At 39.0% G+C, this 25,765-nt stretch overlaps 2 protein-coding genes across 4 annotated transcripts in view; one reads left to right on the top strand and one right to left on the bottom strand.

The window, feature by feature from the left end:
* Positions 1 to 7: 7 nt before the first annotated feature.
* LOC134550155 (keratin, type II cytoskeletal 2 epidermal-like) lies at positions 8 to 21,642 on the top strand. Of its 2 annotated transcripts, none has more exons than XM_063396541.1 (2): positions 8 to 502; positions 19,974 to 21,642. In XM_063396541.1, exons 1-2 carry the CDS (start codon positions 32 to 34, stop codon positions 20,160 to 20,162), a joined length of 660 nt encoding a protein of 219 aa, XP_063252611.1. In that variant the 5' UTR covers positions 8 to 31; the 3' UTR covers positions 20,163 to 21,642. The 2 variants fall into 2 exon arrangements, with proteins under 2 accessions (XP_063252611.1, XP_063252619.1); XM_063396549.1 differs by lacking the exon at positions 19,974 to 21,642 and adding an exon at positions 670 to 1,744.
* Positions 2,052 to 25,765, bottom strand: part of ANKRD12 (ankyrin repeat domain 12) — a 58,691-nt gene continuing 34,977 nt past the window's right edge. For both annotated transcript variants that reach the window (XM_063396420.1, XM_063396429.1), the window contains 7 exons: positions 23,384 to 23,526; positions 21,664 to 21,811; positions 14,596 to 19,280; positions 8,481 to 8,579; positions 6,164 to 6,307; positions 3,587 to 3,682; positions 2,052 to 3,278 (listed from right to left, as the gene is read on the bottom strand). In XM_063396420.1, coding sequence (XP_063252490.1) covers positions 3,093 to 3,278; positions 3,587 to 3,682; positions 6,164 to 6,307; positions 8,481 to 8,579; positions 14,596 to 19,280; positions 21,664 to 21,811; positions 23,384 to 23,526 — 5,501 coding nt within the window. In that variant the 3' untranslated portion in view covers positions 2,052 to 3,092. The remainder of the gene's footprint in view (positions 3,279 to 3,586; positions 3,683 to 6,163; positions 6,308 to 8,480; positions 8,580 to 14,595; positions 19,281 to 21,663; positions 21,812 to 23,383; positions 23,527 to 25,765) is intronic.

Raw genomic sequence — 25,765 nt, 5'->3', positions numbered from 1 at the left:
GGGAGGAGGAGGCGGAGGCAGGGGCCGGTGGATGGGATGGGAGCTGCCGCCGGACCGTGGCCGACGGGACGGGACGCGCGGGCAGGGCCAGGCCTCTGCCGCCGGAGGGGCTTCTTCAGGGGAGGACGAGGGAATGTCCCCCCGCAACCCGAGTGCGGGCAGGGAGAAACTCGAGGGGCTGTGGGCAGGAAAGGCAGCCCGGGAAAGCCGAGCGGGAGGAGCGGGGCGCGGGGGTCGCGCCGAGCGGGCGCTGCGGGGAGCAGAGGAGGGAGGCGGGAGAAAACCGGGAGAAAAGGAACCGGGGGGCAGCGCCGCTGGAAGCGCCAGCGGGGAACGCGATGAACCTCCCCGAAGGCTGAGAAGGTGCAGGTGCCCGGGGGAGGGCAGCGGGCGTCTCCACTGGGAAGGGACCCTGGGCTTCCGGACAGCCTCTCCCAGGACCTCTAGAACACGGCTCGGCCGCGGCTTCATCCTTCCACGTGCCAAGCTCCAAGGGACCAAGGTAAAAATTTTGGTTCCTAAAAGAAAATCACAAGAGGATCCTGGCTGGGTACCCAGAAATTCGGAGTAGCTTTCGGGCTTCCCAGGAGGCAGCTAGACCCTGGCGAGGGAAATAGGGACATCTGCCAAGGAGTTACTACCGCATCTCCTCTCATCCCTTCTTCCCAGCTCCCGTCACTCCGTTAAGGGAAATCCACAGCCCGGTGTCCTCAAACAACACGAGGTATCATCCCACAGACTAAACTCGAAACAAACAAACAAACCAACAAACAACAAAAATCCCCCAAACAAAAACAAACGGAACCCTGGATTCAAATCAGAGAAGCCAAGAGATCATTATCTATGGGATTGAAACATTCGGAGCAATAAAACTTACTAAGAAGTAGCGATTGTAAGAACTCTCTTGCATAGATCCTGATCCTGGGAAATCGTTTCTCCGTATAAAGAAGACAGAGGCTAATGCTAAGTAACATCTGTCTTCGGATCTCCTTACAAGATCCTGCCAAAATATTTTTCTTGTCTCCTCCATCCCAAGTATTTTGTCACACACTTACTTTCTAATGCAGCCAACACTTCTGCAACCCAGTTTCTTTTCTGTTCTTTTTGCTAACTTCTTAATTATTGCTGTCTCATATTTCTGCCACTTCCAGTCACTGTGTTACTTTTTACTACTCCAGTAATTATTGGCAGAAGTAATTTGTACCCATTTACCGTTACCACCTTGCAGCTTCATCCAGTTTTCCTCATCTTTTCACGCAGGTAACACAGGTTTCTGCTGCATTTTAAGATTTTACAGCTACGTTCAGGAGGGTATTTAACTTTGACAAGAGATTTGCTTTTTCCTCAATAGTTTCAATTCTGAATGAGGTCAGGAAGATATTCCTGCAATAAAAACAGGAGCAAACTTCTCTTTTCACAGCTACCTAACAAAACTGAAAGTGAAAAAAAAAAGTGATAGGGCAGGAACTAGATATTAATTGGTGTTACTGTGCTTGAGTTACTGATTATTCTAAACTGGCACCAGCAGTGATGTGCAGGTGGAAGGAGCCTGCTGTCCACAGTCTCTTGTTCCCTGCCTGTTCGCCCTCTGCCCCAGGAAATGCCCCCTGGACATTCACACAAGCACAAGGAATAAGCTTTCTGTGGAAGCTCACCTGGTCTTTAAAAATCAGTCCAAACCAAGGGTTTTAAATCTCTTATTTCGAGTAACCAGCTGTCCTGCCCAAGCCTCATTTCCTTCAGAAATAAATTCACAGACATCAGATCCCAAGCATTCTTGAATAATTTATGGCCTGGAGGGTAACAAATCTTTTTCATGAATATCTGTAACCTCCTACTAATAAATAATTAACTGTCTGCTCATTAACAGTACTAAGAATGAAAAAGCATTAAATTTCACAACATGGAGATTTTTTTAAACTTTTCCATTGAGTCTCCTTATATATTCCAGGAATGCTAAGGCTTGATGTGTCAAGTGTTCCAACATTAAGAAATTCCAACTAATAACATGACCAATAAAATTTATTAAGTATTATATTTACAACTATTTACATATCCCTTCCATAGATTAATATTAAAATAGACAATATACAATTTAAGAATTTTAATTCAAAGGCATTTTGTTGGAAAAAATAGGCTCTATTACGAGACCACCATATAAGAGCAAAAGGGTTGTTTTTGTTTTACACAAAAATATTTTCAGCATAGGAAGTCATAGGTATGGCATTACAACAGCAGACTAGTATGAAGTATGATTTTGTAAGTATTACAACAGTTTGGGTATCAGTTATTGAAGGGCAGGAGTTCAGAGTCCTGTGGAGCATGCAATACAGTTCAATCCTTTTACAGTTATGGTGATGAAACAAGCAGCTAAATCAAACGCATGCCATACAAAAAGGAACTGCCGACCAGGAACACACTACACTTAATAAAAACGACAACTTTGGTCCAATAAAACATTAGACAAAAACAGTTTTACAGTTAAAATATCTATTTTATACAGGTTTGAACATTAATTACAGGACTATTTACATTTGCACAATATGTATAAAATAAATTATTTAAAAATGAAGACAATATTACATCTTTTTCCAAAAAGAAATCTGTACAGTAATTTACAAAACATAAGAAGATTGATTAATTTCCTCCAAGTCTTACACTTTCTTCCACAGGCTTTCTCGTCATTCTTCTGTGGGAGTTCAACTGTTACTGAAGTTTTGTAATACAAAGCTTTATAGCAGATTTTAAGTATCATTTGCTTTTTGGTGGATGTTTTAGTTATTAACAGCTTCCAGCGCTGTAAACTCACCAGGTTTTGTCATCTTTTTCAGCAATAAGCTCTAAAGCTACAGGCAATTTTAAAATACAGATAACAGCAGTTAACTGGGAATCTGAATTTAAAATTTGCATACATCTTCTGTGTTTGAGCAAGTCTCTGTGCCACACTTCTCTGTAGGAACACCTGAATTATTGAGAAAGGTAGTGCTCCACAGAATTAAGTGCTCTGTCTCAAAAGAAAAACACCTTTGTGCATCACTGCACCTCAGTCTCAAGCTGCCCGCAGGGAGGGGCGAGCCAGACAGTGCTGGTTGTCATATGGGTGTCAGTTCAAAGTCATCATTAACATCAACAAGAGGAACATAAAACTCCTGAATTTCATAAATGCTGATAGATTTGTATGTAGCAGGATCAAGCTCTTGCAGTTTCAGCTGCCACTCCAGTCTCTGCACTGCGTTCAGCGCTGCTGCTTCGTGCTGCTGCCTCATCAAAAGGCACGTCTGGTTTAGAATCAAAAAAGAAGTTGTTGAAATATTTGAAGAAATATTATTGCAACAAGTCTGAACACAGGAAGTATCTCTAAGAGCCTCTCTGCGATAGTAAATAATTTCCCCAGTATGTACTTAGAAATTTGCAGAATATTCCATTACACTACATGGCAGCAAAAGTCAGGCTATTTCTATAGTGATAGGCCTTCGTGTTGCCCCCATAAAAGCCCATGATATTGCAGAAAAATCTACTATTTATTCATCTCATCCTCATAATGACATTATGGGGTTTTTTAAAGTGGGAAGACCAAGGAGTATACCTTTAATTTGTCAAACTTATCATCAACGTCCTGCAGCCATGACATGAACTGTCTTGCATTAAATCGATCCCTCACCGACGTTTTGCTGTCATCAGTCTGCAAAAAGCAAAAATTTATTCAAACTTGATGATTCAATCTTAAACATACTTTAAAACACAAAGCCTGCTCTGTGGGACATAAACAATCCCACAACCACTGCTTCCCATGGAAAAACAGATTCAAAGTACAAAGGTATATAAAAGTATAAATGCTGACCAACACTTCCACTGTGAGCCAGCTGCTCACTAAAAATGGATATTTTCAGATTCCTTCAAGCTATTTATTGTGCTCTGGTTTTGAATTTAGAGTGGGAGGCTTAAAGATTTATACCTTTAATCCTTAACTATTAGAAGGCAGATCCTTCCACAAAATTATTGTCTCTCTTTTTTTCTCTTTAAAATTCAGTAACAAATCAATATTGCTCAGGGAAAAGTAAAAACATTAATAAAGGAAAACGTATGCAGCCTGATTTAACTGACTACACAAATATTGAATGCAGTTAAAAAATATTTTGCTATCACAATCCCCAAAAGAAGATTAAAAAAAGCGAGCAGACCTGTCTTATGTCCTGCTTAATTAAATTTTTTTTTTTAATTCCAACTATTTAATAGGTATTTGGAATGTCACATCTACCCACCGTGAGAAACTAGATATACTCTATACATAGTCCCAAAGCCAGAATATGCCAATCGTTTAAATAATCACCACTAAATACAACATGCTGCTGTTCCTCTTTCAGGGAAAAAAGATGACACTGCAGGAATTTGTACACTGTAGCAGGAAGAAAAAAAAGAAACCCAACCAAATGTACAAAGATTGACCTTTTTAGAGAACAAAATTAGTATTTGCTAATGGGGTAACAAGAAAATGGCAGAATGCATTACCAGACGATGTTTTCTTATGCATCTATGTTCTTCCCATTAAACAATTTTAAATCAAATTATCAAGTTGGCAGTATAAAACATTGATTTCAATAGCATTAAAAAATTTATTTCATAATTTGCTGAACATTATATGCAATGTAATTTCCTAAGAAAAATTACCACAGACTGAAACATAAAGCTGTTGAAGTAGTGAGGGGAAATGAGAGGCATTTTATTACTCCTCTTGGTATTCTACAGATGGTCAAAACAAATGGGAATACTGGGGGGACATACAACATCTCAACTTCTCCCCTAACAAAGATTGCTTTCATTTCACAGAATTCAAATACAGAATCAGCTCACTTAAAACAAATTGTAAAATGTTAACTACAAAAATGCAGTTATGTGCACAACTCATGTATTCCTCATCTCTAAAAAGCTCAAGGCCTATGAATTGGAGCAGAAATAGAGCAAAGGATATTCAGAATTTTGGAAGAGAAACATTTTTGCCCTGTCAGTTTGAAGTACTAAGGAAATGACGTAAATTTAAATGATGCTTTAAAAATTTATCTGCATGAAGCTTAAAATGAGACAATAATACATTCTCCATGAACTGCTGTCCTCCTGCTGAATCACCTCATTGGGCACAGCTCTAGTTTTTTAAAGACCAGGGAGAAATGCAGTAACTGACTGAGGAAACACTGGAAGATGTAATAATTCTACAAAGGGCTCCAGAACTAATGTAAAATCTCCCATATGTTGGAAATCTATGTGTTTCATTTTAAAATGCCCAACATCCAAAGCATCAACACTTTTATTACACCCAGAACATTTCCTCCTTCCATTATGTGCTCCTCACAGTCACTGTAACAGGTGTGAAATGCTGGTTCCATGTTTGTTAGTTGGAAAAGCTGTCCACAGAATACCAACACCATGAGATTATTTTCTCTTAGAGATACAGCTGCAGCCAACTTTTGAGTGACAATCCATACAACACGCACAGATTGTGAAGCACATTGCTTATTTTGTTTTAATCAGGACTAAATACCCGCACTGAACATGTAAATAACATGGCACAAGTAAGTCATATGGTGCCTGAAGTAATTTTGAAAAATGTTATTTCATCTGGTAGCATTCAACATTTCACTGTTGATCATCTGGTTTTTATAGTACAGTTCTAGTAACTGCCTTGTACAGAGGAAGAAAGTAAAATGTGGATACATCCATAAAACATTTCCAAATTTCATCACTTCACGAACTACTGCATTCCAATTATCCAGATTACTGATAGATGCGATCTTCTATGCTAATAATTTCTTTGCTCTTGTTTAAGCTGTATTTGTAAGCTTCAAAAACATGTTCTGTTTACAACTGAAATCTGTTCTTTATAACAAAATCAGCAGAGGAATTTGCTTATTTTATCCATCTCATAATTCCTGGCGGTGCAAGAAAACCAGACATAGTACAAAACCAGAAAAACCATGTACACACCCCCATATCCTCCTACTACTGAACACCCAATTGAGGCCAAATATAAGTAACAACCTATAGTGGGCATAGTCTTAATTCCAGGCAAATCAATGACCCTTTTGCTATGGGAACAGAATTCTCTCCAAATGCTTGAGCCAGGCTAGCCAGACCTTTTTGTCTGAAGCTGTGAAGGACAAATCTTTACCTGAGCATCCAGAGGGATGTTGTACACCTCAGCATCCAGCAGCACAGTGCAGGCACTGAAGGGCAGAGTTTGATTAGCCAAGGTCCTGGCTGCTCGGTAGTGAACACGTAGAACCTCTTGCTCATTAGAGACAATAAGCTTTTCCTAATTAAAATATCAACATATAAATACACATTTAGTAAGCTAAGGATTCATAAAAATGTCCACTAATCTAAACATTTCTTTTTAGGGCTCACACTTTTGAACAGTGTGAGCAATGGGCTGCTGAAGTTAGGTAGGAGGGGTTGTTCTTCTAATCAAATCCAAAATTTCAATTTAATGATGTGTCAATTTAATGTCAATTTCAATTTAATGAGTGTCCCATGGATGTCAGAACTGAAAACACCTTCTCCTTAGCCCCAGCCTCCAATGATGGCTGAATGCTCCCACTTACTGAGGCAAGTTCTGGTAAATGAGGGTGGTGAAAGATCAAAGGTAGGAGGGGCACAGAATTGTGACACAGATTTGTGGATGTTAACTGCATGAAGCCTTTTAGTCCAGGCACAGTGGCCAAGCAAAGTGAAGCAAAAATATTATTCGCAGGATAATTTTTTTTAAACAACATGCAGTAACTCCATAAATTTACTGCTGCAGAAATATTCTTTCCTAAACTGAGACAAGAAAAATACAACTCACTTGACAAATCTTGACTCACAGTTGCATAAGGCAGATTTCATTTGAAGAACAACCCATAGAAGCAAAATAACTATGAATATGCACAATATTTTAAGACATAGAAGAACGCTTGTATGTGTTTACTGCTCTGAAATAAAATGGCTCTAATTTTTATCAAAATAAAAGAAGGTGGATTATAATATTATATTTGCCCTTTTTCAGGAAACAGGAAAAGGGACACATTTCCTTTGGTTAGAATCATAGAGTCTGGGCTGGAAGGGACCTTAAAGATTATCTAGTTAAAACTGCCAGCTGTGGGCAAGAACACCTTCCACTAGACCAGTGTGCTCAGGGCTCCAACCACACTGGCCTTGAACGCTGCCAGAGACGGGGCAGCCACAGCTTCTCTGGGCAACCTGTGCCAGTGCCTCACCACCCTCACAGTAAAGAATTCCTTCTTAATAACTAATCTAAATCTCTCCTCTTCTGGTTTACAATTGTACCCTCCCCTTGTCTTATTACTATTTGCCTGTGTTAAAAGTCACTTTCCCTCTTTTATATAAGCCCCTTTAAATACTAAAATGCCCCAATGAAGTTTCCCTGGAGCCTTCTCTTCTCCAGGCTGACCAGCCCCAGCTTTCTCAGTCTGTTCTCCACAGGAGAGGTGCTCCAGCCCTCCCATCAGTTTCATGGCCCTCCTCTGGACTCACTCCAGCAGCTCCATGTCCTCCTCCTGCTGGGGACCCCAGGGCTGGATGCAGCACTCTAGGGGAGGGCATCTCACCAGAACAGAGTAGAGGCACAGAATCACCTCCCTCACCCTGCTGGCCACAATGTTTTTATTGCAACTTATTTTCAGTCAGAACTTGAACCATGTTTACAATCTTTGTGCTTCTTGGTTTTATATTTTTCACTGAAATACAAAATTCAAGCAAAATCCCTCTCTCAGCTGGGTTTGTTAAGTCACATTGGAACTGTCAATTGAAAAAGCATCATACTGGGTTTGATGTGGCAGCTCCTTGTGCAACTGTGTGGAAATCCTTATGATACCTCAGTGTCAGAAATGAGTCCTGCCTGTGCCCACAAGCTACCTGGCTCATGGTGCTGGCAGCTAAAGCTAGGCTACCAAGGAAAAAGGGCAACCTAAAAATAAACCATACTCCTAAACCAGGAATACTTTCTCTGTTTCTGTGCTCAAAATCAGTGATGCCTATAGATGTAGTTCTAATATAATTTTACTGAGTTTCTGAGCAGAATAATGCCAAATATATTTTAGTCTTAGAGCCACACAGGTCTCCTCTCAATACAGAATTTACTATGTCTTCAATTCTTTTAACTCAGCCAATTTGGTTCTGAAGTCTACAACCATAATTAGCTTTCAAAACTACAGTGTGAGGCTTCCTTCCCATTGCCTCTAGGATAAATCTGGGACACAACTCAGAGCAATTAACAGGAAAAAGCTGCTGTCTTACCAACTTGAGGGTTCTGCTAAAAGCTGTTCAAACCATTCCCCCCCACCCCCCACTTAGAAGCCTCTCCAATTAATAAATTTGGATAGAAAGATTACTTCTAAACATTGTTAAATTGAGAAAAATGCAGTCTGTTCCTTGAAAAGGCAAAAATCCTAAAGCTTAAATCCAGGACATATACAAATTAGTCTTACCCTTTCAATACTGTGCTGTAAACGTAGTTTCATCCTTACAACCTCCTGTTGTTTAAATAGTTCCTTAAGTGGGTCTGACAGTGATGGAGGTGGTGTAATCTGTGTAAAAAAGTTTTATAAATAGTATAGTGATTATGTATTTAACATGTTTAGCATTGCTTATGTGATCTACTAAAAAAAACCCTCAAGAAACAATACGCAGGACATTTTTAAGAAAAACATGCGCTTTTTACTTTCCATTAATTATGTGAATTCAATGTGTTTGCAGTAAAAGGTTTTAAGGATTCCATACCAAAAAATTAATATATCTAAGTGAAAACAGCATTTCAAGCTGTTTAGTGCTTTTAACCAGTCATTATCAGCATTCCATAGCTGCTCTTTTTAAAAGGCTATACTGTAGAATACAGTAAGAATACAACTTGCTTTCAGTTTTAAAGACTCTTTAAAGCACAGCTGTTCATTTTGAGAAGTTAACAACTGCCTAGCAAAATGCAAGAGCAAAGTGAAAAAAAGAAAAGTATTGCTAAAAACCTCCAAACCACTTGATATATTCACACAATGGCAACAGCATTTTATGCTGCACAAAGATAACCAACCACACTCTCAATCTTGCAATCATGCAGAACACAAGCAAGCACAAAAAGTAGACTAGAGACCCAGACAATACCCTGAAAAACCATTTCTTCCTGTCAGTTATTCAAACAAATTTTTTTAAAAAACTTATTCCTTAAAAAGAAAATAATTTTAAAAAATCAAGTAGACTTGAGTGACATATCAATGCTGTTACTGATTTTCTGTACAATAAACATTTTGCATCTTCAGTCAATTATAGTAAATGACCAGAATTACTGGTCATTTACTGTCTGGTCTGAGCTGTATAATAACACTGACAAGGCACCTGGAGCCCTCCTGGCAACTGCAGAAATCAGATGCTTTTTGAGAAGTACCTAATAAAAATCTTGGAAGCTTTAAGGCTCCACCCAAAGTTTACTTTTCTTTATGTCAGTTCTATCTGACAGTTCAGCACGGGTTTTAACATCTGCCAGATCTAAGAGCTTTGGAAAGACCCATTCAAACTACACGAAACACTATCTACTACCACTGATACTCAACAACCACAGGTCAAACACATACCTGCAGTTGCTATACCCTACCTTGTACCTAACACAAAGATAAATAACTCTTTTCAATAAAACAGATCCTTCAACTGTCAAGAATTAATAAATCCATTATGGAAATACAGACACACTGTAGTAGATTAAACTAGATTATTAGAATCAATCTCGCACCTATACATTCCAGTAAGAAAGTGATTTATTTACCAGAGATGGTTGAATTATTATTATATTGGATAATTATTTCAGGACAAATTTTCCCCAACTGGAAGTTAGCCAATATCTCTAGAATTATAGAACATAATATGCATAACTGATTGCAGTTCATTCCTTAAGTTATTATATGGTATAAAACGACATTCAACTCTTTCACATTTCAAACTACAGAACAGGATACACTTGATTTTTTTAAGTGAAAACAGTTTGGCTCTCAAACCAGTAATATTTATGGCATATGCTATTTTGTGTAAAACATCAGTATTAAAAACAAATATACACCCTATGGTCTAGTTTTTCCTGAAAATTTTGCATTTATGGTACAGTACAATAGTCTTGTTACAGCCTTTCAATAAAATAAGACGATGCTCTAAGTAATATCAAGCTTTAATTTTAATAAACCCAAAACATGCCCCAAAATCTCTGTTCTTTTGCTTACAGAAAAGCACACAGAAAAGAAGCAAGCTAGAGAATCTGTCTATAAATAAGTTTTGTGTTTATGCAACTACATTTTCCAGAAATAAAAATTTCAGAGCTGGCAAGCATCCATATCACCTGAACAATTTCACAGAATAACAGAATGGTCTGGGTAGGAAGGGACCTTAGGGGTCATCAAGTTCCAAGCCCCCTGACATGTGCAGGGATGCCACCCACTAGACCAGGTTACTGAAGGGCCCATCCAATTTGGCACTGAACGCTTCCAGGGACGGGCAGCCACAGTTTCTCTTGGCAATCTGCTCCAGTGTCTCACCACTCTTACAGTGAAGAATTTTTTCCTAATACCTAATCTAAACCTGCCCTCTCTCAGTTTGAAGCCATTCACCCTTGTCCTGTTCCTAAATTTCAAATATCATAAAATGTTATTCCCTTAAATTTACAGACTGTTTAATTGTGCAACAGAAATAAGAATCAACATCACAGAAATAATCTGAGAAGGAGCTGATCATCTAGACAGCAGAGCTGTGTGGATTTTCATTTAAATGTGTAGAATTCTGTTTCAGCGGACTATGTTCAGCTCTGAACACAGATCACGTTCGACTCGTGTGACACTGACAGGTCTCCGTGACCCCAGGGATCCCTACTGCCACTGGACACATCCATAAACTCTTCACTCCCGTTCAGCCCAGCACCACCTGCCAAAATGCACAGCTAAATACTAAGTTTGGTTACAGTCATTTATGGAATGATCTGGTTTTTCCTCTCTTCTTGGAAACTTGGGAAGAGTGAGCCTCAGACCCTTAGGAGTCTGAACACAGGATCTGGGCAGTCATACACCATCTGCTGGAAATCCCAGCTTGTGAACCAGCACTGGATTCCGACAAAGGAAATTGGTTTCTTTGAGATCATAAAGTCTAACTTAAAGGTTTTGAGGGAGGAACAGCCAGAGAAGCCACTCTTATCATCTAGTCAAACAAAATGTTACTAAAGAGAACACAAAAAACTGTGTAGGGAAAATACAAACAGATAGGTTGGACTTGCAAGAACAGAGCATGAAACTGAACACTACAAAAAAAAGGTGCCCTCTGTTTTTTGCATAATCAAAATATTAAACTATTTTCTTAAGATACAAAAGAGAGGGAAACAAAAGGGCCCTGCTTGCTTCAGAGAAATCTCTGTTCCCAGTCTTAGAAATGACCCAGAAAAGCCAGACAGAACTTGGTCTTGTGCCTCTGCTCCACCTCACTTGGAGCCAGCCATTAGAGCAGGTTTGATTGGACAGAGTTCATGTTCAAGTTGTGCTCTCCCCATCTCAAAATCCATCAGCAACTTTCCTGCAGGCTTTGCATGCTTCAAAACAACTACAACAAGAGCATCAACTCTCCACTCTATAAGCCTTCAAAACCCACTTGTGCCTGCTACAAACCTCCACTCTTCTGTGTCACCCCAACAACTGGCCTGCTCTAATGCTCTATTCCATGCATTTTGAAAAGAAGTTTCTGGTAATACCCCTAAAATTAGATTTTACCACTTGAGTTTCTACAGCAGTTCCAGGGAGACCAGACAGAATCCCTTTTACTAGAAACACATCTGCTAGATACTAGATAGCCATCTACTAGACAGCCATTGGAGGCTGGCAGTGAATCATCCTGGTACCTCCTCTCAGGAGACAATACAGATGAAGATGACTGGACCCTGTAGAATATGGAACAATCTAAAAGACAACAGAGCTGAGTACAATTGAAATTTACCGTTAGAAGATTCAGATTTGTTTCCCTCCATTTTGAACTGACCTGATGTCTCCTACCTTATGTTTTGCATTTGTACTGGTGAGAGGGAAGCCATAATTCATATGTGAATACTCTCACAGCCTTAGGTGATCTGGGTTGTAAATTACAATATATAAACAAGGCTGTGGAAACAAGGTTTTAGCACACTATCTCCTGGTTCCCACCTACAGCATGTTTGAAGTTCATCAGATAAACTACAGCACATCATTAAAATTCCAATGCAGAGAACAGTATGGTACACCAACCATTACGAGTCTCAGAGCCAAATATCTGGGCTTCATACAGACCTACACAAAGGTATCTGTAACACGGGAATAATTAAAGAAAGAGTATCTACTTTCTCTCTATGTAAATTGATGAGGCAAAAATTTGTTCAACAGAATCAGTAGAGAATCGAAGTGAAACAACTGTAAAACTCAACAAAAAGGTAATTTTACAGTTGCTTATTAAATTCTGGATTACAGGCACGACAACACACTATTAATATTTCACCATTTCAGAGAGATTAAGCCTAGCCTTTTTTTTCACTTTGTTGGACAATGTGTATAATAAACAAATACTAATTTCTGAGAATGAAGTGATCCTTGGTTTAGAAATACTCTTTTTTCATGGTATTTGCAACAAGAATTATTATGATTGTGATTTTCAATGGTGACAAATTTAACTGTTTACACAAGCGAATTCTGCTGATAACTTAAAACTGAACTATTACTAACTTTTTAAATGATGTATTTTTTCTGAAAGGAAACATGAAAAGTTTTATCAAAATTGTACATTTACAAAAGTGACAGTAATTAAATAAAGCACATAGTCATTGGAGATTTTTCAGACAAACAAAACTGAATTGCTTAGAGTACCTTCTTATTTAGAACAAAACTCATGCTTTTTCTTACAATTTAATTCTAACGAAAATAACTAGTAATTTCCTAATAATTTATTTTGGCTTCTCCAAATTCCTTTTGCTTCCAGGAGCCTGAAATAAAAAGTTTCACCTGTTCTCTCTACATCTGTAGAGTATTACCAAGACCATCAAAGTATATACAAAACAACTGACTGTTTAAAACATCATTACCATCAGAACATGTATATGTAAGGAAACAAACCAGAAGTCTAAATGAGACAATCAGTAACTGTAATCCTTCAATTACATACTTACATTTTTATCAACTTGTTTTAAAGAGGCTTTTCTTTTCACCAATTAATTAAAAGCCACTGAGCACAGGAAGCACACATCCATCTCTGGTATTTTCTGAACCTGTTACCCAAGATTTTGCTCTTCAATACCTAAATTTATTTTCATTAACTGAAGACTCCCCGTTATACACAGCAACAGAGACAGGAAGGAATCATAAGGCAGTGCTTTAACATCAAGTCAAAAACTCTGCCCTCCTTATGGCGTCTACACACACTGCCATTTATGACAGGGAACTGAATTCTATTGCTCAGGTAGGAGATGGGCCAGGGAAAAATATATGCCATGCTTCTCTACCTTCCCCTTATCCCAAATTAAGCACTGAAGTGTGATGCCAAAGCAGTAAGTTGTAGCTTGGAAACGGTATGTACTTGGCTAGCAGCAGCTTAAAAAAAGTGAAATCTAAGCCTCCAGCGATAAAGATGTTACAGATGCTGCAACAGCTACTGAGAAAGATCTGTAGGCATGGGAAGGCTGACAGCCTGGTACATTGTGGCAAAGCTTACCATACACCCTGGTTACCCACATCTTTCCTCAGACTATAACTGGCCTACTAATTCCAAAAAAATGAGAACAACCAGCTTGTACAGGGATTAAGACTAGCTCTGTAATGAAACAAACATTTTAAATTTACATATCAAACTTTTATTCATCACTTCATCAAAATATCCCCAACTCTACTGGAAAAAGCTAAAGCTTTTTACTCTCCAGTAAGGGTGAGTTATCTTAGATGATCTGACATGATAATTTGTCCATTCAGAAATGGAGAGTTTAGATCTAAACAAGTGTCTCTGAACTACAGATGTTCTTCAGTAAAAAGAAAAAACCTTGACATTATTTAATAAAATTATGAGCACTTTGGACTGATGGATTATAAAAGCCAGGACACAGCAGATTATACCTGGTGCTTTTGAGATAGCTGGCAGGCACTCTCCTTCTTAAAACACTTGGTGACGGACTTTGTATTTTGAAGCACTACACGTCTACCCCCCTCCAAAGGAAACAGCTTTGACTAATTAGTTTTAATGAAATTATTGATAGCAGAAATTCAGAGAAGCTCTCACTAATTGACTTCACTTCTGAAAGAGTAGGCTTTACATACTTTGAAATATAGTATTTGTCTGTGTGCCCCTGACAGGTGTCACACATGGTTTGTCTTATAGTGACTGTGAAACCACTGTTTGTATTTCCAGTGAATGGGGCTTTGAAACATGCTGCTATTCATCAATATTAATTTGACATATGTCAACTTACTGTTTGCAGCAGAATATTCAGAAGCAAGTTAGGAAGAATATGGAAGTTATGAAAATAAAACCAAAACATGCCTTTCATTGCATTGCATATTGAAAGACCATGTGACTTACAGTTGGGATGCATATCTTGCTCAGGGGATTGCCATCCAGCAGGTAGGAGCCATTGAAGGTCACGTATTCATCGTAATATTGAGGTGCCTGAGGAATAACACTGCACAGCAATTTACGCTTCTCTTCTATTTTCTTCCTTATGTGCAAGTATTCAAAATAGGGGTTTGCTCTCTCGGAACTGTATGGCTGAATCTCTTCAAGTTTCAAAGAATCAACAATAGCTGCCAGTGACTGCTGGGTCTTCTCCTTGGCCTGCAGCAAAGAAGGGTTTGCTTGCACAGGCTGAGGCACGCGTGACACCTTCCTTTTACGTGGATGATGTACCTGAGCATCATCATCTTCAGTTAATCTAATTCTTGCCTTCATAGATGCTGATGATTCAGACTCTTTTTCTGCTGTTTGTGTACAGCCAAGAGGATTCTGTTTGCCCTGGTTAGCAAGCAAATTTGCCCTGTTCCTTGTGATTCTTTGAGGTACTTCCTGCTGTTCCATCTTCTGATCCTCAGCAACTTCCTCTTCTACTTTAACTATTTGGCTGTATTTATGCACCTCTTCCTGTGTAATCTGTTGTGAACTATTTTCCAAATTGGAGAGAGAGGAGTATTGTGGTGGATCATCTGCCAACACATTTTCTCTGTCTGCAGTGCAGGGGCTTTTATTAACCAATTCATTTGTAATTCCCTTTGACATTCCTGAACTTAGTTCACAAAGCTCAGCATTGGCCTTACTATCAACAACATGCACAGAGATTAACTTTTCTTGTTGGTCTTTTTCATTTCTAATATCTGAAGTATCTGCTGTGTTACCATCCACTTCTCTCAGGGTATTCTCACAAACAACTTTACCAAGTGAGTATGAATTTACATTTAAGTGTGAACTGCTATCACTTTCAGGAGTATCTTTCTCTAATGGTACCATTGGTAAATCATTCACCCTTTCATAGCTCTGTGAAATATCTTTCGCAGAGCTCTCAGAATATACAGCTATGGGTCCATCAGTCTTAATGTGTGAAGGGAAGAAAGCATTTTCCAGCTCTCTGGAACTAGCAGCATCTGTCTCCAAAGCAGAAGTTGTAGTCTGAACTAGATTTTGCTGCTGTACAAATGATGACTCTTGACTGATAATGCCTGGTAAAGAAACATGCTTTGACACAACTGGAAGTGGCTGGACAGGTAAAGAACAAGGTGACTGTGAAGGCAAAAATGATGCAGATTCTTGAGAACTGGAACTTCCCTTAATTTCAGGGTGCTGAGGAAAAAACTCAGACACGTGTTGCTCTTTTAATGTCCTGCTCTCAGAATTATGCACTGCTATGCTTTTAGCATCTTGCTCTGATACACCACAACCTGAGCTGTTAAAGTCATTGTTTAATGAATTAAGTCTGTCAAAAGGCACATCCCACACTTTGGTTTGCTGAGTCACACCACTTTGACTACATGGCTCTAAATGCATGTTAGAGCCTTCTGAAGGGCTCGTCTGAGCACTATCTTTAATGGTATTTGTCCCCATTGTGGCCTGCTTGTTGCTAACAGTTCTGTTTGGAGATGATGTGAAGTTTGACTGCAGAACAGTGACACTGCTTTGGAAATCTCTTTCAAGTGTGCTGCACAGTAGTTCTGGTTTAGGAGAAGTGCTGCTGTAAGTCTGAACTGATGGCAGAGCGTTCTGGTTGTTTTCTTCTGATGTTCGAGGCTGTTTGCTGTGTTCAGAAACTGCAGCAGGCATGCTACATCTTCGAGCCTCTATAATAGGCCTACACTCATTTAAAACCAACTTAACATCTTCAGCAGACGCTGATCTAACATACATCTGTGGGAGCCTGTTCGTGAAAGGTGGCTTAATGCGATCTGGCAACTCAGCCAGACCATCAGCCTCTTTTTCCACAAGGGCTGGTGATTTGGCACTTGCCAAAAATGGTGACTGTGAAAAAGACATTTGGGAATCAGAACCTTCTGGCATAAAGTCTGAATCATATTCGATTACAGGCCTTGGAGTAGTTATTGTGGTATGGCAGGAATCCTCAGAGCTTGCAACAGAAACCATGGACACTGACCTGGAGCTCAGCCCCATCTTTTCACTCTCTGATTTGGGGGATCTATTTAAATTATCCAAAGCCAATGAAGACTTTGCAACACTGACACTTCTCGTATCTACTGACTGTGATCTGTTACTTGTAGCATCTTTCTGCTGTCTTTCCTTCATACAAACATCTGGCAACTCTGAACTTTTTGAACGAATCAGTTCTTTGCCTTTTACTTCAGCTAATGAGTGTTTGGGTTTTTCCTTCATTTTGTTATGTTCTGAACAAGTGCGGTTTCTCAAACGTTCCTTCTCTTTCTGTTTTATTTTTTCTTTATGCTTTCTATGCCACTGCTCTATTTCCAGATCTTTAAGGCTAAGCATTCTTTCAAAACTAGTTTGCATTAAATCATCGTTGACTAGTCTTTTTTCTTTAGGCCGAGCGTCCTTCGGTGCAGGAGCTGGTTTAGGCTTAAGTTTCTCATGTTCAAGTTTTAGTTTAAGCAAACTATTCTGATGCAGTTTATCTTTATGCTTGTCTCTCTCTTTGTATCTGTCTATATCTTTATCTTTTTTATCTTTCTCTCTACCATCTGGAGTTTTCAACAAATCATCTTTTGGTTTTTCTTTCAAAGATGACAGTTTGTCATGAACTGTTTTATTACTTTCGGCAATAGTGCACCTCCTTTCCTCTTGCATGTGTTTTGAGCTTGATAATGATGAGGTCTCCTTGTCTTTGGATTTATCTTTTTTTTCAAATTCCTTTTCTTTAGTTCTATTTTTTTCTAATTTAGTATATTCAGATTCTTTTTCAGACTGTTTGACTTTTCTTTCAGTACAGTGTTTTTCTTTGCTTTCAGCCCAATGTCTCTCTTTATCGGCTTTTTCTTTATCATGCTTCTTATCAGTTTTTTCTTTATTTCTTTCCTTGTCATCAACTTTTTTCAGAGCACCCATGCTTTTTACTTTATCATTTTCCTTATGGCACCTTTCTGCTTGCTGACAACTGGACTTTATTTTCTCTGTATTTTCATTTACTTCTGCTTTTTCTTTCTCCATTTTGTATTCATGCTTTAACTTTTTCTCTTTTTCTCCATGTTTTCTTTCTATCTTTTCAACATCTTTTTCTTTGACTGAGAATCGCTTTTCTGTCTTTTCTTTATTTTCCTTTACACTCTTTTCCTGCTTTTCAGTGTCTGTTTCTCTTTCTATTACATGCACGCTGGCTGCCTCATCTTTAACACCAAAACAGAACAATTCAATTCCTTTATCTGTAAGCGTAACTTCCTTTTCTTCTTTTGTATCTTTAATTTTTTCATCCTTGAGAAACTTCTCATTTTCCTTTTTGTTCTTCTCTTTTTCTCTCTCATCTTTAATACTTCTCTCTTTCTGGACCTGTCTCTCCTTAACTAACTTATCCTCTTTTGCCACAGTTTTTTCTAGCTTTGATTTTCTGTCTGAAGAAAGAGATTCATGTTCCGTATTTATGAACGTATCATCATTTTCATCACTTTTGAAAAAGTTCTCTTTCCAAAATTCTCTGTCAAACTCAATATTTCTTTGAACCTCTTTAGCATTATCTTTATGTTTGTGTTTCTCCCTCTCACCATCCTGTTCCTTTTTGTGCTTTTCCTTTTCTCTTTCTTTGTGCTTTAATTTATGCTTTTTAAGTGTTTTACCTTCCTTGTCTATTTTTCTCAAAGTATATTCTGAATTCTCAAATGTTGAGCTATTATCGTCCTCTTTAGTTTTAGGACTAGATTTTTCACCAAATTCTAAGTGAAAATCCTTTTGATGATGCTTGCTTTTTTCTTTGTGCTTGCAAGATTTGCCACTAGAACTTTCTACTAGATAATCAGAATCAGTGTTGTGATCATACCGAACTAATTCAGACTGCAATGTTATTTCAGAACCTCCTGGTGATAAGCAAGTTTTGGTGTTCTCTTGCTTCAATGGTGTTGACTGCTTCTCACTTAACCCACAGGGATGCTTTGGAGATTTTCCAGCGGTGATATGAAACAGTTGTAAAGAAGAATCTTCTTTTGAGGTGAAAGACTTCTTAAAGGTTTCTTCCTCTCTAGCTTTATCTAAAGAATCTAACCCAGAAGTAGCTATATTTGTTACTCTAGCATTTTCTTTTTCTTGCTTTACTTCTTGATTCTCTTTATTTTTGCTCTGATTTTTTACTTTCCTTTTAACTTTGCCCTTTTGCTTGTGTTCGTTTGTAACCACGTATTCTTTCTTCACTCTGACATCAGAATTTGATGTCTCTGAAACAGAGCAAGGAGAGACCATTTTCTTGTCCTGAAGTATTTCTTCATCTGAACTTTCAGAACTTGAATACAGAACTCTAGAGGGTTTCTGCTTTTTATTTTTGAATGATTTTGAAAAGACAACTTTTTCTTGTTTCACAAATAAGCTGGTCTTCTCAACTTCAGCCTCATCTTCTTTCCTTGGGTCTTTTCTAAGAATATGTTTGTCATCAATCATTTTTTTCATTTCATCTTCATCATCATCTTTGAACTCATACTCATCTAGAGCAGATGGAAGTGGTGCCTTACTAGGGACGGTTTGTTTGCTGTTGTTTGCTACGGAGTCCTTTTCTGCTTCTGAATCAACATTCCCATCTACACTGGAGGGATTCACAGATGGAGCTTCTTCAGAATCTAGAGTAAGGAAAGCGAAAATTAATTGAACACTGATTAGACACTTGTCACACTTCAGGATGAGCGAGTTCTGTTCATCAGTCACCTCTTTACAAATGAAAAAAGAATAAAACCTACCTTAAACACACAACAAAACTTCTCACTAGAATTAAGCTTTTTAAGAGAAAACCGAAGGCCATGAAATCAAAGTTCTCCCCTCCCTTTACAGCTCTCTCTCTTTAGGCAGGTAAAAATACAATTATCATTTATATCTAATAGAAGTAATGTACTTTAAATTTTGAAAACCTCACCTACTGTGCTTAATTCCTGTATAACCTGACTCTTTCTAAAGGACAATACCCTGCACAGACAGTTGAGGAATCAATTGCTAAATAGTAACAAGTTCCTATTTCACATATATAAAAATATTTTTAAGAGCAATGCTTTTACTAAGCTGAAGTTGATTTTGTGATGTGATGCCACAACTGTCCCTTAGAACAGAAGCACCACGCACTGTATTTTAGGTTATTCTAATGCCAGAAATGTTAACAGTACATCAGAACACAGGGCAATATGACTTTTTTCCTAGAAGTATAGAGAAACTTTGAATAGAAAACATTCCTAGGGAGCTGGGTTTTATTTATTTGTCTCGGAAAGAGAAACCAACTTTCACTATTATGTGACATGATACTCTTCTTCATGTGCTTTTCACAGATCACAGAATGGTTGAGGTTGGAAGTGACCTCTGGAGATCATCTTGTTCAACCTACCCTGCTCAAGCAGGGATGCCCAGAGCCAGCTGCCCAGGACCATGCTCAGAAAGCTTTTGAATTATCTCCAAGGACAGAGACTCCAAAGCTTCCTCAGATAAACTGTGCCACTGCTTGGTCATCCTCACAGTGAAAAAACATGTTCCCTGCTGTTCAGAGGGAACTTCCTGTGTTTCACTGTGTGCCTATTGCCTCTGGTCCTGTCACTGAGCACAACTGACAAGAGCCCAGCTCTGTCCTCTTCACAACCTCCCCTCAGGTATTTTTATGCAACAAGACTCCCCTGAGCCTTTGCTTTTCCAGGCTCTTTGTCATCTTCCTGGCCCTTCCCTGCACTCCCTCCATTATGTCAATGTCTCTCCTGTACTGGGGAGCCCAGAATTGGACCCAGCACTCCAGTGCTGAGCAGAGGCAAAGGATCACCTCCCTGAACCTGCTGGCAACATTTCTCCTGATGCAGCCTGGGACACCACTGGCCTTGTCTGTAGCAAGGGCTCATTGATCAAGCTGCTGTTGTTCACCATCATCCGGGGCCTTTTCTGCAAAGCTGTTTTCCCAGCTGGTCAGATCCCAGCCTGCACTGCTGCTTGGATGGTTGTTCCTTATCTGCTGCAGGACATTGCACTTCCCTTTGTTGAACTACACGAGACTCTCATGAGCCCATTTTTCCAACACGGTGAGGTTCCTCTGGATGGCAGCACAGCTCTCTGATGCACCACTCACTCCTCAGAACCCCAGATCCGTGTCATTAGGGAACCTCCCGATGGTACACTCTACCCCAGCCACTAAGGCAGGTATTAAACAGGAGTGGACTCAGTATTGCTCCAAGGTACACAGGCAGTTACTGGCCTCCAAATAAACTTGGTGCCACTAATCACCACCCTTCTGGCCTTGATGTTCAGCCAGTTTTCAATCAACCTCATTTCTTTTACCTAAAAGACTCTGAATTGTTGAAGATTCTGCGAAAGCCAAATGAATAGTTCCTGTCTGGCACTCAAGTAAGTTACTCATGGTCAAGAATCTTTTGCTTCTGAGGAGGCAACAATTCTGTGCTCCAAGAGGTGTTACATACTCCTCAATCTGCAGAAACACAGGAGGGGCCAAGAATTACTGCCTCCACTTCAGCAAGTTGCTTGCCTGGTTGCCCACAGAACCAGGGGTTCCCCCACTGGCAGGAACTTTTCTACACTGAGTAACTAAGTTTCACCCGTGGGAAACACTGACTCCTGATTCATTCATCAAAGGTGGTTAGAAATAAGTGACTTTGGGGATATTTTTCACCATGAAACAAACCATCTCAGAAAACACACGGTATCATAACAAATATGGTAATTTTCCTCTATATCTTTCTCTGGTAAAACCACCATTCTGATATACAGCTGATCTGCAAAGTGGGAATGGCTTCTTAAAGACAGAGAGAAAAGTAAAAAAAAAAAATTCAGAATACACACTTCAGATAATTCAATTGAAAAATTTAACAAACTACCCCTAAAAATAAAAGTGGAAGACAACCTTAGCAATATCAATTGTTACCCGCAGAAAGTCTTAATAACTAACACTCTGCAAAAGATTAAGGCCACTTAGCTTTAGGGGAAATTACGCATTTAAGTATGCAATTAAATAGCTACTTTTACCTGAGCAACTGTCCTCATCATCAGAGATGGGCACTTCTCTTTTCAATAGCATTTCCAGTTCTTCAGTTTCAGCAACATCAACAGGTCTTTCCCCATGCTTATTGGCTTGAAATGGATTTCCACCATGTCGAAGCAACAGCTTCACAATCTGCAGCATTAAATAAACTAACTTTTAGGCTATCCCCAACATGTTACTTGAGCAGGATAAAAATCCCCTGCTGCACACAAAAAGTGAGTAACATGATATGCAATCCTAAGTCCTATCCATGATACTGAGACTGGAAAGCAAGATTTCAGCAAGTAAAATGCAAAGTCCAGGTAGTATGTACATATTCTGCTCTGTAAAGGAAGTGAAGGGGAAGACTAGAGACAGCTACCCCTCTGTTACACAGACACAGCATCATTATAAAAGAAAGAAACAGAAGCCTTTTGTTCTTGCTGTTCTAGCATTTCCTCATACAATTTATCTGGTTCCCCACCTACCAGGATCTCTGCTCCTCTGCACTTGATTCATCCTCTCGGTCCAAATTTTATTACACTTAAGTAAGGAACAGATACAGTTTGACAAGTCACAGTACTATTGGTTTCCCCAGGAGTTCCAAAAAGCCCCGAGAGAGATCCAAGTATCCTACTGGAGGAATAAACCATGCCCACTCACAACTGCAATAAATCAGAATCATCATCTTTTCCATCATCAAGGGCAAGAATTTGTTAATGTTACAGTGATACCAAGGCCACTGCATTTTCAGCACAGTGTCCAGTATCAATTACTCTTTTTTCCTATGTGTAAAGAATGTGGAAATTCAGCAGACAGTGATACCTTAACAGGAAGCTTCAGAATTATTCTGGTACATAATGTCAAAGAGATAGGCATGGGCACCTGTACTGATACCAGATAGGCAAAAGATCCCATTCTCCAAGACTATGAAAGCTTGATCTAAGACCCAAGATCTTTGTTTACATACCTATAAAAAGCAGTTACTAAACAGCTAATAAAAAAACTCCCAACAGATTATCATAATTAATTTCTCTAGCTTTTCCAGAAAAACCTTTCAAACTGAACATCTTGTTTGCAAGGTGTACTTGATTTAAGGATGCATTCTATCTTTTGCTTTATACAGCAGAAACACACAGAGTAATGAAATAAGAGATATAAAGGGAAAGCAGAGTCATTTCTGCATCTTATTTGCAGAAATCAAGAACAAACTTAAAAGTCAAAGTAAAGTACCTACAGAGCTTCATTTATCTTCTCCCCTAAGTGCTGATTGGTGAATTTAAAATAATAGTAATAATATATATACATCTCTATTTTAATGCCATAAATAGTATTTAAAGAGAAATATAGGATATATAGCTTTAAATATTTATAAACACGTATATCTAATATACACAAATCCACAGTATACTGTTAGGTGAAATTTTTCTTTTGAGAATTCTATAGAGTAAAAGTTTCTCAAAAGAAGCAATTTAAGTGCTTATTTACGAAGAAAGTAAAGTTGAAACTTTTAAATATTTAAGAAAACAGATACTGGTAGAAAATATCTGGCAATAGAAGTCAGATGAAACAAAGACAATCAGAACAATTTTAAGATGCTCCCAAAACAGCAGAAGCAGAACTACAAGACCATACAACTGCAATGAGGACAGTTGGAATTTGTTCTGAAGCTTCAGCCTTTCAAACGAGGTATTTCTCCCCCTCCTACTCTCCCAGAACACTCACATTTCTGTGTCCACTACTAGCAGAATCATGAAGTGGGGTATCATCATCCAAGCCCTGTGTGTTCACATCTGCTCCCGCTGCTATCAGAACTTTAGCGACATCATAGTAACCAACGTTACAAGCTTCATGCAGTGGTGTCCAACCTAGAGGGAAGAATGGTAGGTTTAAGACAAAGATCAAAGATTTGGTTTTTCATTCCTGCACTATAGATCTCTATTGTCTCCAAACACTGCAAAACACACACACAGTACTTGGCAGAACAGCTGCGCCATCCATCTGATGAACAACACATGCTTTATCAACTTTAAACCTCACATCAATTTCCAAGTTATTCTGAGATTAAACTGAACACTGGAATCACAAATCAAATAGAAGACAAAACCTGGTACAAAATCCCCAGCCTAAACATGGTAGAGGTTCTTTGACTACTAAACATTTGACCTGTCTTACGTGTATATATAAATAATATAATGATATATGGAAACTGTTTGAAAACCACACCATTGGAAACAGTAAAGTGTGGCAAGTTACCATAACCAGTTCTCCTTCAGAGTTACTGAATACATAACTAGGAATCATTAACAACATTAGCAGCTAGACAATAAGCTATTAATAAATACTGGCGAAGAACTTACTCTGGTATTTCCCAGAACACTAGCCAATTTTTGCAATTTTGATTTCCACAAGTTCAGTGCTCATTTTCTGCAGCAGAGCATCAACTGAAGATGACAACCCACACATGCTCTATTCCTTACCTCAATTTCCTCTCCCTATCTTGACGACTTTCACTTCATAGCTGACGCGAACTCCTCTTGATGCCTTCTCAAAGCCCAGTTCTGGGGAGGCATTCAACTTTTGTTTCCAACATAACCAGTAAAAACAGTACTCGTGTGAACTCTGTGTCTAATCAGTAACAGTCTTGTACATCCATGAAGTGGTGGTATAAGAAACCCCTAACTTATCTAATCCCTCAGTAATGGGACTTCTCACCTTCATCTTTCACGCAACTTCCAAGCTGCCATTCATTTAAACTTTTTAAAAAGCTTAAAAAAAAAAAAAAGCTTCTAAGTTATTCTAAAGCAAAACACTTCCTCCTGTCCTTCATACACTAAATTTCCTCTTCAGTCATCACTTGGGTTACTCACTTCCAGCACTGCCTGGCTATCACTTCCTTCTTTCCATTTTCTTGCCATTTGCCCTTTTCACACTCACCCAACATGGTAACACTCTTCTGCTCTCAGCTCTCTGATCCCTGTCTTTTATTCTCTGTATTAATTATCTCCATAATTTACTTTTCTCGCTGTTGTACTGCTTTGCTTTTCCATCTTTTCACAATGTCCAGCCTGCCAACTCTAGTGCTGGCTTGCTGTCAATATCTGTTTCCTTTACTCCTGTTCTCACACGACAGTATCATTCTGGCAGATATCCCATGAGCAGGGTTACTTCCTCCATTACTAATTCATTCTCTGCTCCTTTAGTTCTGCCAAATCCCTAGCTAAAAAACCTCTAATTCTCCAAACTACGCTGCATCCTAAATTCCTACTTTTCTCCACTCATGACTCACTGCTTCAACCCTCCCCCTCTTCTTGACTTCTCCTTCTGCACAGTATTTTGAAGTTCAGCCATCTCTGCTTCTCACTTCGGATTACCAATAAAAAAATATCTCACATGATCCCAAACACCTCCTCCATAATTTTGAATGAAGTCTCCAACAACTTGTTTCCAACTGATTCTCAGAACCAGCTCTCAGCCATTGTCCTTTTCCTTCCAATCTGCCTTTAAAATTAAATATCAGCCCTAGGTCAGCCTGGGATGAAGCTGTGACGTTAACGTCCTTCAGAACAACCCATACAGTAAAGCGCATTGCATCTGGGGCTACACCAGTACTCACAGCATACTGGTGACTTTGGCTACTGCTGAACAGGGCTCGTGAAGTGTCATGGGCTTCTCTCTCCCTCCTCCTGCACAACTTTGGGAGGGGACACAGCCAGATCAGCTGACCCAAATGTAGATTCCATACCACAGGATGTCCCGCAGTAAAAGCTCATTGAAAGGAGATGGCAGGAGAGTAGTTTGTACACAATAACAATTGTCTTTCCAAGCACCTGTTACACCTGCTGAGGGCCTGCTTTCTGGGAAGGGATAGAACATTTGCCTGACGATGGCAAGTAATAACTGAATTCCTCTTCTTCTTTTGCTTGCACATGCAGCTTTTGCTATTCTTATTAAAGGGTCTTTAACACGACCCACAAGGGCTTTTTTCTATCTTATTTTCTCCCCACACCTTGTTGAGGAAGAGAAGTAAGAGAGCAGCTGGGTGGGTGTCTGGCAGCCTGCCAAGGTCAACCCACTACATTTCTTCTTCAAGTGTTTCTATTATTC

Source organism: Prinia subflava, chromosome 1 (assembly GCF_021018805.1).
Source record: "Prinia subflava isolate CZ2003 ecotype Zambia chromosome 1, Cam_Psub_1.2, whole genome shotgun sequence".
Taxonomy (NCBI): Eukaryota; Metazoa; Chordata; class Aves; order Passeriformes; family Cisticolidae; genus Prinia; species Prinia subflava.
This window is presented reverse-complemented; position numbering and strand designations above follow the sequence as displayed.